The 12,525-nt window shown below is 43.2% G+C and overlaps 2 protein-coding genes across 3 annotated transcripts; both read right to left on the reverse strand.

Annotated features, from left to right (window-relative positions):
* Positions 1-218: 218 nt before the first annotated feature.
* Positions 219-4,842, reverse strand: canx (calnexin). Its single transcript, XM_087799246.1, has 15 exons — positions 4,767-4,842; positions 4,025-4,204; positions 3,889-3,962; positions 3,760-3,818; positions 3,540-3,681; positions 3,384-3,465; positions 3,127-3,319; positions 2,052-2,241; positions 1,867-1,980; positions 1,646-1,802; positions 1,355-1,570; positions 1,164-1,283; positions 960-1,041; positions 726-883; positions 219-653 (listed from the first exon to the last, which is right to left on the reverse strand). Exons 1-15 carry the CDS (start codon positions 4,767-4,769, stop codon positions 594-596), a joined length of 1,830 nt encoding a protein of 609 aa, XP_087655372.1. The 5' UTR covers positions 4,770-4,842; the 3' UTR covers positions 219-593.
* A 1,522-nt stretch (positions 4,843-6,364) lies between these two features.
* mgat4b (alpha-1,3-mannosyl-glycoprotein 4-beta-N-acetylglucosaminyltransferase B) lies at positions 6,365-12,481 on the reverse strand. 2 transcript variants are annotated; one of them, XM_087799248.1, is made up of 15 exons: positions 12,315-12,481; positions 11,819-11,998; positions 11,618-11,755; positions 11,422-11,555; positions 11,267-11,313; positions 11,083-11,196; positions 10,336-10,411; positions 10,161-10,275; positions 9,969-10,099; positions 9,293-9,400; positions 9,033-9,226; positions 8,889-8,967; positions 8,736-8,820; positions 8,538-8,650; positions 6,365-7,195 (listed from the first exon to the last, which is right to left on the reverse strand). In XM_087799248.1, the coding sequence occupies exons 1-15, from the start codon at positions 12,409-12,411 to the stop codon at positions 7,172-7,174; spliced, it is 1,635 nt and encodes a 544-aa protein (XP_087655374.1). In that variant the 5' UTR covers positions 12,412-12,481; the 3' UTR covers positions 6,365-7,171. The 2 variants fall into 2 exon arrangements, with proteins under 2 accessions (XP_087655374.1, XP_087655373.1); XM_087799247.1 differs by having other exon boundaries at positions 11,618-11,758.
* Between the last annotated feature and the right edge of the window lie 44 nt (positions 12,482-12,525).

A 12,525-nucleotide genomic window follows, 5' to 3' on the forward strand; every position in this document is an offset into this window, starting at 1 on the left:
GCAACAAAACCTTGTTTCAAAAATCATTCTGCAACCTACTATTGTTACTCCTGTCACAACTGTACAAGTGAAAAGTTGACATCAATAGCGTTGGTCAAGGAAGATTTTGGGTTTAAAATAAAAGCCACTTAGAATAGTGGTCCAGTTGACCACCTGCAGCAATAATGATCACAGTCATGTCACCCCATCAACCCCGAACCAATGGAATGCAAGAAAAATATAATAAATTCTTTTATTATTCAAAACAACGTCAACTTCCTCACAACTTGATGCCACACAGGTCATCATCCAGTAAAATCTACAGTTCAAAGGTCGTCTTGTGACCCGACAGCTAGAGGGCACTGACGTCCTGATGGTTTTGGGGGGGGGGGGAAGTCTATCAGGATCTTATAATGTCACATACACACAGACAAGGGTTACACACACACTACCTCCTCCTCTTGTTATTGCCATAAATTAATCAGGTCAAACATTCAAACGGGAATCTACTGACAAAAGACAAGTGTTGATTCGGATGTTTAGTCTCTTCTGCTGCAGATCCTGTGAAGTGGAGGGGGTCTTACGGGGAATGTAGCAGGACATTCAGGAACGCTTCAGTCCTTCCTTACTCTTCTGTTTCTGGGGGAACGTCTCAGAACATCGTCCTCCAGGCTCTGTGAGACAAACAGGGGTTATTGTCCGCAACACAAAATCATGTTACAGAAGGTATATTTCTAAATCTTCACCTGTTTAGAGGGCTTGTCCTCAGCAGAAGCATCCTGGTCCTCTGCAGACTCCTCCTGATCCTCCCCAGGAGCGTCATCCTGGTCTTCCTGGTCTTCCCCAGCTGCGTCCTGATCCTCCCCTGGAGCGTCTTGGTCCTCTGCAGGAGCGTCTTGGTCCTCTGCAGGACAAAAGACAAGGTTGAATATAGGATACCATCATAAACAGCTAAGATAACGAGTTGAAGCGTCACAAACCTGCACTCTTCTCTTCCTCCTTCACGTCTGGCTGGGCTTCATCCGTCTTCTTGTAGTCCGTCGTAGGTGGAGCCGTCTTTTTCTGAGGGACCAAATTAGTTTAGAAATGATGACGATGAATTAGGATCCAATGTTCTAAACAGTGACCTAATAATTCTGGACATTTAACTGAGAGACTAAAGTCAAGATCAACTTCTGAGTCACCTTGCCAGTGCAGCAGAAAACAACGATGAGGATAACTGGAAGTGCCCCGGTGAGAACATAGACGACCCAGAGCCATGGACGCTCTTCTGCAGCACTCATCATCTGAGCTGCCAGACCAGGCTGAAACACACAAAATAAAATCAATGCACATGTCCACACACAAACACACCGAGAGACGGACACACACTCACCTCTGCAGCTCCTTCTGCTGTCCTCTTCAGCGCCCAGCCATCAGCTGCCCAGCGATCTGCAGTGTTCCTGTCGTTGGTGATGAAGAAGTTGTCAAACAATATATCAGACGTCATGGACCACAGCTCCAGGCCAACAGCACTGAAGGGCATCATCCTGAAGGGGTGCAGATCCTCAAAGAAGTCTGGGTTAGGGATTTTACGAGGTTTCCAGACACCCTGAGAGAAGACATATCGTCAATGCTTTATTCTGGCTCACACGGCCTACTACTCAGTCTTGGCTTCCAAGGGTACCTGGTAGCTTGGGTTGTCAATCATGGGGGCTTTCCATTTGCCCTTGTGGTCTGGGTTGTCAATCATCGGACGCTGCCAAGCACCGCAACCAGGAGCAGCCTCGCAGGCCGGGTTCTGAACCTGAGGAGCCTCCCACTCTCCGTCCATGTCCTCGTCCCTTTTGCATGAATGAAGTCATCAGCAACCAGTCGAACTGGGATCATGGTAACAAGGTCACCTACCAGTCTTCAGGTTTGACCGCATCAGGGTCACCGATGTACTCTGCCTCATCGTCCAACCAGCCATCAGGTTTAACAGCATTTTCATCCACAATCTGAGCTGGAGCGTCCTCATCCCTTCACGCAAACACAGGGGTTAATATGAGAATTTTAAAAATAAATAAAAGTGAACCGCAGTGATGACCCACCAGTCTTCAGGCTTTTGTGCATCAGGGTCCTGGATCTTGGGTCTCTCGTCCCAGTCATCCGGCTTGTGGTCCTCTGGGTCCTCAATCTCAGCTTGGGGGTTGACCGGAGGGCTCACGTCTGTCAGGAGGCTGCCGCTGTTCACCACAGTCTGGTCCACCAGAACCTCAAAGCTGTTGTCGGGATTCACCACTGGGGGGCGACACAACTCAATTTAGTGTGTTTATATTTAATGGAATATTTAACCTTGAAAAATGAACTACACGCTGTTGCCAATTTCAAGTACTGAGGCAAGTCAAGAGAGACTGATGTGGAGATCATTGAGGATCAAACTTAGAATCACCAGCAGACTTACAATCAATGAAGAAGGAACATTAATTTGTGGCTCTGGAAGTAGGCAATATATTTAATTTATTTTCCTACAATACTGTATTGATATTCAACAGCAAAAATCTTTGGCTTCCAACTCATTTTATTTTTAAATCACTTTCATTTGATGGTTTAATTTTGAATAAGTGTGTATAAAATGAAATTATTCAATGTATTTATTTACAATTAACACAGAAATATTCACAGTTGTCACTATTGTTTTGCAATTTAACATCCAGCAACTAGATGGCAGCATTCAGCTGCTGAAGGAACGATGAAATTCCTGCGATGACTGAGGACAAGAGGATACAGTCAACTTCAGCAGCTTTTAAAGCAGCAGCATGCAGTGAATGTGGTCTGCAAATTCTGCATTAACGGATTCACTTACTACAAATATACTGTATTTTATTGCAATATATCGTATCATTGCCCCTGTTTTGTAATACGCATCGCTAGATTCTTGTCAATACACAGCCCTTGAGGTGTGGCTGCCTGGCAAACCCCGGTAACATGTGCCAACCTAATATTAAATCTAGTATTCAAGCTACACTAGAGCAGAAATTAGTGTATCTGCTGTATGTTACGAGAATGTGACTCAAAATAGCCGGTCAAGTATTTAACACAACCAGTTGATGTGGGATCAAACTACTTGTTTCGGTGATCACTTCAATATCCCTAGGCCATCTGACTGTTGTTGTGTGTGCATACCCAGAGTGTACAGGTGAGTCTTCTTGTCAGTAAAGTAGCTCCTCAAGTCAGCATCGGGTTTCTTGGCGTGTTTCTCCTCATATTCTCCGGTTTTGGGATTTTTGTGTCTGAAGATGAAGTGAAGTTTGTAATCTTCTCCACATTTGTCAGGCCCAAACATGATGGTGTACGGAGTCTTGTCCACAAACTGGTCCTAGAGAGAAACGCACACATGCACAGTCAGAACGATCTACAACACAAGGATGAGAGAAACTCACCAGGTCCAGGTCAGGAGTCTTAGTCAGAAGTTTGATGTAGGCACCTCCACAATCGATCCCAGACTGAAAGTTTACCTCATACCTGCACACACCAGCAGTAAAGCTTAGATGATCCAACACCAGGTAGTTTATGTTTATTTGTGTGCGTTTTCTTACTGGACAATGAGAGGTTTGGTGTCGAAGGTGAAAGGTCTCAACAGGGACGCTGAGATGGCATGATGTTTCGCTCTGGACTTCAAGACAAGACCAAGATCACCTGGTAGTTTGTTGTCCTTCATTTCTTCCACACTCCACTGACCTGAAGACAGAGAAAAACCAATTGATCAACCAATCAATCCCAACCTGATACCGATTAGTTAAAGAATTATAAACTGACCATCATATTTTGCGATGTCTTCATCAGTACCGTCTTTCTTGGCACTTGACTGAACCCACCTAACACACAAACACACAAATTTAATTTCCAATGTCGACACGGCAACAGGAATGACAGAAGCCATCTCACCCGTCCAGTGAACCACCGTGGAAAGATTCTGCCAAGAAATGTTCTCCAGTCGGCTCTGGAGGTTTGTAGGTCACCTGCAAACAAAATAGAGAAAATGAAACAAGAGGTGACAGAAGCTAATAATATTCTGATGTACCTGTAATGTGGGTTTATCTTGAGGAACACCTTCAGCCTGTTCGGGTGACTCCTCCTCTTCCTCCAGTCCATCCATGTCGAGATCAAAATCATCTTCTGCACTGGACCCCGGCAGCAAACTGAGACAAATCCCAGACAGAACCAGAACACCGACCCACGTCCACAGCTTCCAGGACATTTTCTAACATTTTAACACACAGACACACAGAATTTAATTTAAAAATCCGCCTGAATTAACATATATAAATCGTTATACGTGTGTTATTATAGTTGTAGACACTTGGAATTCAGTGCGAGAAGGTGTTTGATCGCAGTGGAGTCGGTTATTCATTCTTATCTACTGACCTCGACGATCACGCCGAGATTTCCTGCATCGAACCATTAGGCTAACAGGCTACTTTGCTATCACTGTTACGCCAAACGATGACCAGAGACGGAGCAAACACGTCTCCTTCGACCTGGTCCCACCGGAACTATAGTCGGTAACTCGCCTCGCAGTTTGTGCGACTCGGTTCGGACGCAACAACGACAGTTGGTGAACTTGTGACAGCTAAATGGCCATCACCTGCTAAAAAAGAGGCTAATTCCTGTCACCGGTTAGCACGCTGCTGAGTAACGACTCGACCCCGCACAGTTCGCTACAGCTCAACACATGACTGAAATGAACACAGACCTGGTTTAAATGCTAGAATCGTCATTAATGTGAATTAATGTATGAATAAAAAAAGGACATTTAAACTCACCATCGCTCTCAGATGTGACCGCCTGGGCTAGAGAGTCACGTGAGGTATTAGAGGCTAGTCCCACCCTCCCCCACGCTCATTGGTCAAGGTCCAAGAGGAAACTCGTGGAAAGCGTTGATTGGCTGGATTTACACCGGAAGTGAGGGGTTTGCGATAAAACGTGTTAAAAAACCAGTTACGCTCAAAATACCGGTTTTGTGAAAGATAAACGCGAGTGAATCGGTTCCTTCTTCACGATCAATAATGGCTGAATGTCTCGCAATGGTTGTGACGATGACTTAAATCGTGTCGTCATCAGAGATCGTTGACATGGCAACCGAGGTTGTCACTCAAACTTGCGTGAGATTCTCTCTCTTCAGGATTCCACGTCAGTATTCTTTCAGTCGAAAAGTGTTTTGATGTGAAGCCAATGGAAGTCGCTTTGTGGAGTGATGCAATAAAATACCAACAAAAGAGACAAAACAAGAGGCGAGACCCTCCAGGGTCCCCATGACTGACTGATTTTTACTTTTGCCACAATGTATTAGATGGATGGATGGATGGATGGATGGACTTTATTGATCCCTCAGGAGGTCTCTTTCGGGAAATAGTTCTTCCAGCCAACACACAGCAACAGACGACAGATTCATAAAACAAGAACAAGAACAAAGTGCAATAAAAAGAAAATACAAGATCACACAATCTAAGTCTAAAGATAAAGAACATAGATCGAAGAAAAATAACAAAGACAAAGAATACAAAGATTCACATGGAATAGAATCATCTTTTCGCTTCACTCCTGCCACTAAACTCAGAATTAAACAGTCTAATAGCCCGAGGAATGAATGAGTCCATTAGTGTTGCATCATGGGAGGAACATTCATGCTCCATCTGCTTCTCTGTTCACTGTGACAAAATCACATCAGAAGGGTTCTGTGGTTGGCATGAAGCTGGACTCACTAGTGACAGTTGCTGAGAGGAGATCACTGGACAAACTACTGTCCATCATGGATGATGACATCATCCTCTGAACACTGTCATCAGTGAGCAGAGAAGCAGATGAAGCACAAATGCTCTAATAGACTCAGGGACTCATTCATTCCTCGTGCTATTCGATTGTACAATTTGGGGTTTGGAGACAGGAGTGGAGCGAAAGTATCATGATGTTCTATGTTAATCTTTGTATCCTTTGTCTATGATCTATGTTCTTTATCTCTAGACTTAGATTATGTTAACTTGCACTTTCTTTTTACAGGAACTTTGTTATTGTTTTTATTTTTATTTTTATTGTCTTCATTGCCATGTGCTAATTGGAAAAACAATTTCCCGAAAGAGAGCTCCTGAGGGATCAATAAAGTTCTATCTATCTATCTATATAAACGTGTGTAACTGTAGCTTTAGTCGAACATGTGTTTCTAAATGTGCTTCCAGCAGATAAAACCATTTTGTTAAATATAAAAACATTTTATTAAAAACAATAGAGCACAGGGCAAAGGAAGTTTATTTTTTTAAAAACTTAATTCCCCTCAGTTGTACTTAACAAATAAACAAAAAACTTGATATGAAAAAAGGAATCGTTGGGAAAGCTATCGGATGTTTGTGCTTCAAGGAGTGTTTTTTTCCATTTTAAAAATATTTAAATAATCAAATCATTAGAAAAAACATTTAAGATTTACATTATTCAATGAAATTATTCTTAAAAATAATAATTGATTGAGGAAAGTGAATTCTGCTTGAAATACATACAAGACGCACATTTACTGGTAAAGCAATGCCATTTACAGACAGTTTAATTCATATAAATTCCACTTAGCCTACTATATATATCATGTGTTTATCTTTAATCTTTAATGGAGATTTCATCTGTGCTCAGAACATATTTCATCAGATCATACTTCATGTCAGGCACATGTTAAAAGACCACCGACCACACTTTTGTTTTGACAGGGAACGGAAACCCGGGTGCAGAGGCGACAAGCACTGAACATGTTTTCCGTGTCTTTTATTACAAAAGATGAAAGTTCATAAGAGCGAGCTGACTCGCGACATTAGCCCTGAGAGTTCCTCACATTCACGTCTCTGCAGCACGAGACTGGAGTCTGGACTGTCTTTGGCTTGAAAACACCAGATTGTTGTGGCTTTGCTTCAGCAAAGTGTTGAAACATGCTGCAAACAGGCGTTCAACGGTAACAAACTTGCATTGTCACTTTCATGACGTCGGTTCACTTCCTGAACGACGCTCAGTGACCTCGTATGACAGGAAGTACCGACTCCTCGGAAGCCTGCAGTGGCAGTGTGCGGCCTGAGGAGGCGCTATACTCGTGAGCGCCCGAAGCAGGTGCAGCCAACATCTGTCGCAGACTTCCACAAATGGTGAGCTCACATCTGCCGAGGCTTCGTCCACACTGGTGGAACCTCATTCTGCTTCAGTCCGCCTTCTTGATGAAGATCTGGGAACAAACAAGGTCATATCAGCGACTCAACAATGATTCACAGTCACTCTGGAGAACCCCCTTGTAAACTGTTGTAGATATAAGCTGATAAGCAAATGTTTCTGTTGGTGTGTAAACGTCAATTGTTCACTCACTTACAAAGCATTGTAAACACATGTTGTTTATTTATGACTTTTATTTTTAGCAATTTAATCCACCTTGTTAACATGAAATAAACAGAACTTCCAAACCATCTTTATTGTGTTTTATTTCTGTTGTTTTGCCCGAATCTAACAGATTAAAAGACACTTTGATGATATTTCATTTATTTATATTTATAGATTGCATCCATGAAGAAGAGTAATTATGTGAAAAATGAAAGGTGAAAATCGATCTATCTATCTCGCTATAGTTTTAAGCATCTCTTTCAACATATATTTTTAGTCACAAATGCAAATATTGTATTATTATTTTAGAAGAAAACAGAACAACAAACCTTTTTTTTCATTTTGTAATGCAAATTGCATTTAAAATCAGCTGGTATTATAAAAGAAATGATCAATAAAACAGATATAAATTATGTATTATTCCCGTGCTGAAACAATCGCATCACAGACTAGTATCGAGGTGTGCTATAGGTTTAATCTGATAAAGATTGCTATTTGCTACTTTCAAAATTATGCAAAATGAATGGATGCAAGATTTACCAAAACCTTAAATACATTTACATTAAAAAAAAAAAAAAACATTTTACACACATTTCTTTAATAATAAACCATAGAGTCATGTTCTGTCAGTTTTCTTTTGGGGTTCCATTTTTTTTATATTCTACTGAGAGTGCTTTGAATCAAGTGGTTCACAACCCCTGGTCCGTGGTCCGGAACAGGTCAGTTAGGGAATTGTTGCCGGCCACACAGAAATTAAAATATGATAATTTATAATATTATTTCTGTTTTATTGATCATAACTTTCTAAAATGTGTTTTTTAATCATATTTCCTCTGTAGTAACAATAGCCTTTGACTCACTTGTTTCAATAAAGTTTATTAAAAAAAAAAAAACTAGTGAAAATGAGAAACACAAATTCTATAGGATTTCTTTATACCTTTTCACATCTGAAGGTGGGTCCTTGAATATTATACAATAATTAAAAAAAGCTTTGCCAACCCCTGAATTATACGACTATATTATTTATAACCACATTATGAACATCTGTATTAAAGAAGAAAAAAACATAAAAGTTTTGTTTGCGAGAATTACACCAAAAATATAATTGAAGCCCCAAATGTTTGAATTTATTTTCAGGTCTTTATAGATATGGTGCGTCGTAGTTCAGCTGAAGTCTCCAGAGTCTAACTCACCTCACTGAGAACCACCCAGACGGGCGAGTCAGTCACGACTGAGAGTCTCAACGCCTCCAGAGGCCCGAAAGCTGGGTCCAGCTCCGCCTCTGCGATCCCGTCCTGAAACCACCCTGGAAAACACGGTACGACCTCTGAGTCTACAGGCAGGTTCTGCTGCACTCATGACCTGCTCAACGGCACCAGGGTAGAACTGACCCACTCTGTAGAACCCGTCCTCGGTTCTCTTGAACTGGATTCGGTTATTGTCGCCGGTCAGAGAGTCTCTGTCTGCTGGAACGTTCTGCAACGAGTGAAGCACATTTCTTCATGTCGTCTTGTCCTCGGGTCTACACGAGTGCATGGACTCACGTCGAAGGGCAGGACCTCCACGGACGTGTTGGACAGAAGGTCTCTGGGATGTTCTGTGTTTCCACTCCGGAAGAAGAACCTACAGAAGACAAACGCGTCACTGAGCTGACGCCATCGTAGCGGTCAGGATCGCAGCATCGGCACCTCTGGACACGGACGGGCGTGAAGAATCGGATCCGGATGAAGTCTCCGGCCTCGGGTGTGAAGGCCCAGAAGTAGTCCTGACCCAGGTAGACTTTTTCCAGCGTGAAGTGCTGGTAGGTCTTCAGACTCGTGCTCAGCTCGGCGGGAGGGTTGGAGTGACCTGCTCGTGCGGTCCGCCGTCCAAAGTCCTTGTCCTTGGAACGGTGAGAAGAACAAATGAGGACCAGAGAGTTCAACAGCGACCGACAGTCAACGCCTACCTGCAGTCGTTGCAGTTTTCCCGCCAAAGACGAGTGCGTCCCGACGTGCTGGAACAAGGAAGGTTTGAACCGAATCCTCAGGTTGGATTTTTGTCGATCGCAGTGTTTCTGTGATAAACAAGCACAGACACTCTCACAAATGTATTTGGAAGTATATCAGTGCCATATTTAATAGTTTAATTTTTATTGAAATGTTTTTTAAACATAATTTTATTCAATAATTTCTATATTTAAAGGTCGAAATATGATTTTAAATAATTGAATTTAAAAAGATCCAATTCCAATATTTAAAAAGATAAATGTTAAAATTTAATATTTTTTAATTGTAGCTTTTTAAAATCAATATAAATTGTTGGTATAATAGTGACACCGGAAAATACAAGGTAGTCATTACACATTACGACGTATCTGGTTGGACTATTATATACAGCTTTTTTATATTGAATTAAACATTTTTAAATCAGAACATTCATGTTTTTACAATTATATTATTTACAATATCTAACTCTATGTGTAAAAAACATAATTCATTAAAAAACATTTACAGTTATTCGATAAAATAATTCAATGCTTAAAAAAAGAATACATTGAAACATTTGAAAATGTAAATTCAGCCATACAATATTCTGATGACACTGATATACCAACATACACATTCAGTCCAGTTTGAACTCACAGCGTCTTTCTCAGGGTTACAGACTTTCACCCACATCAGGTGGTCCAGCAGCCAATCGACAGGTTTCTCTCTGAAGAACATCAGGACGAAGTGGACCACCAGAGACAGGTCTGCAGACTTGAACATCTTCCCTGGTGGAGGATGCGAGGATGAGACACACGTTGCCAGGACAAAGAGACGCACGAGACTCACCGATGAACCCGAGCTGCGAGAACTCCAGGATCATCCAGTCGTCCGTGGGTTGCTGGAGAGCGAAGTTCTTCATGGTGGAGAGATAGTTTGGGCGAGCCACGATATCGTCCTCCAGCTGCAACATCGTCCGTCACTACGTGGTCAATGAGGGGGAGAGAGACGCGTCGGACAGTACCTGCACGTAGAAGGTTCCTCTGGACTGAGCGAACATCATCAGGAAGCAGAAGTCCAGGTTCTGTTTGGTTCTCCACCTGAGAGACCAGACGTGAGCTTTAGAACTTCAGGTCACTCTTAATAGAAATAATAATATTTCTTAATATGTTAAACTCATAACATTAATGGATCTCTTAGGCAAACATGGTATAAACAAGAATAATCACCAAAAATATATAAAAACCATGATATAAATTTAAACGAAAAAATGTCATCAATAAAGCTCTATCTATCTATCTATCCATCCATCCATCTATCTATCTATCCATCTATCCATCTTTCTATCCATCCATCCATCCAACCATCCATCCATGATTAATCACTGAAAATATATAAAAACCATGACAAAACAATTTCATCAATAAAGCTCTATCTATATGTCTGTCTGTCTGTCTGTCTGTCTGTCTGTCTGTCTATCTATCCATCTATCTATCCTTGGTCGTGTTTTTCTATTGATTATTTTGTGTTATCTTCTTCTATTCTTTTATTCTGCACTGACACCACAACACTTTCTTATGTTGTGTTTACATCACTGGTGATAAAAGTTTCTGATTCTAACTCAACACATAAGGCAAGATTTGAGTCGTTTCTTTGTGTTTTTTTTTTTTTCGAGAAATACTGTGATTCAGTAGGCAATGTTTTTATCGATCATACTACACAAGTCATTGTATACGCATTTGAAAATAAAGTCGTCCGGATGTTGCTGCACCTCACTCGCTCTTTGGAGTCACCGAAGGACTCTTTGAGTCCCGAAAAGTCCGGGTAAAAGTGGACGGACGGCGAGACCACCTCGAGGAGACCGGATGCGATTTCGGTGGGAAACCTGCGACACACAACAACCGCCGACGTTACGCCGGTCATGTGACACGGTTCGCGATGACCTCAGGACTCACAGGCGCGTCAGCTGCTCGGCTACTGTGTTGGTGTACTGCTGGTCCACCTGAAGAACATGTGACACACCTGTTAACGATCACCCATAATAATAATAATAATAAAACTCTTTATTTTGAAGGATCATGTTGTGACAGATAAAAAAAATGATTGACACCTCAGCGATGAGAACCAGGATGATGCAATCCTCCTTCTCGGCGACGCTCAGCTGTGACATCAGAGACATGAGGGTGTCGGTCAGATAGGAGTGGACTTTCCTCTTGACGCTGGGCACGCCCATCACGATGGAGACTGGACCCAAGGACAGTGTGTGTTTAGAAGTGTGTGTGAAGGGTCGTGTCCATGTGTCTCACCTCCGCTCCGTCTGGCGCCCAGGTGCACGGCCGGCTGGAGGCTGTCCTCCTGGTTCATCAGGTGGGGAAGATGGTGGAAGATGGACGGGAGCTGGAGGATGTTCTTGCTGCCGGTGTCCCACAACCTGAATCTGGAGTCTTCTGTGGAACCACGAGTCTGAGTCAAAGGCTTATAGTCAGACCCTGGTGCAGCTAACTGACCCGAGAGGCTGACCCAGGTCCGGTTCAGATCCCTCAGCGCCTGCCTCTCGGCCACCGCCTTCTTGATCTCGTCCAGGACCAGGTTGAGCTCCTTGGAGCGCCGGAGGTTCTCCTGCTCCGCCGATCGAAGTCGCTCCCTCAGGACCAGGAACTCCGGCTGACTCACGTCACCTGCACCACCTGAGGGGGAGAGAAAAAAAAAAAAAAGTTAGTCGTGAATGGATCACGTGGGTGAGCAGTGGCCGCCGCTGGAAGATGTGTAGTCACGTGACCCAAACTCTCGCAGACGACAATGAGCTCGTGACGTCACCAGACGTGTCTCATCGATCATCATGGACCTGAAGACGTGGTTTTTAAGTCAAGGTGATACGACAACAACAGCTCGTCTTCATCATCATCAGCACCATCATCATCATCATCATCATCTTCATCATCATCAGTACCGCAGCAGCAGAGACGGGTTCGGCGGGCCTGCAAGGACCCGCGCGGGTCTCACCTCTGGTGCCGGTGAAGGCGGTGAGCCAGGACAGAGACAGGAGTCCGCACAGACCGAAGACCAGAAGCGACACGAAGGAGACATTTGTGAGCCTCATGTCCGGAGGACCGGGAGCATGACCACATCGAGAGAGGAGGAGGAGGAGGGGCCAGGGAGGAGGAGGAGAGGAGGAAGAGGAGCGCGAGGGGAGGGAGAGGAGGAGAGGCGGGGC

This window comes from Callionymus lyra, chromosome 9, assembly GCF_982586985.1.
Source record: "Callionymus lyra chromosome 9, fCalLyr1.hap1.1, whole genome shotgun sequence".
Lineage (NCBI taxonomy): Eukaryota > Metazoa > Chordata > Actinopteri > Syngnathiformes > Callionymidae > Callionymus > Callionymus lyra.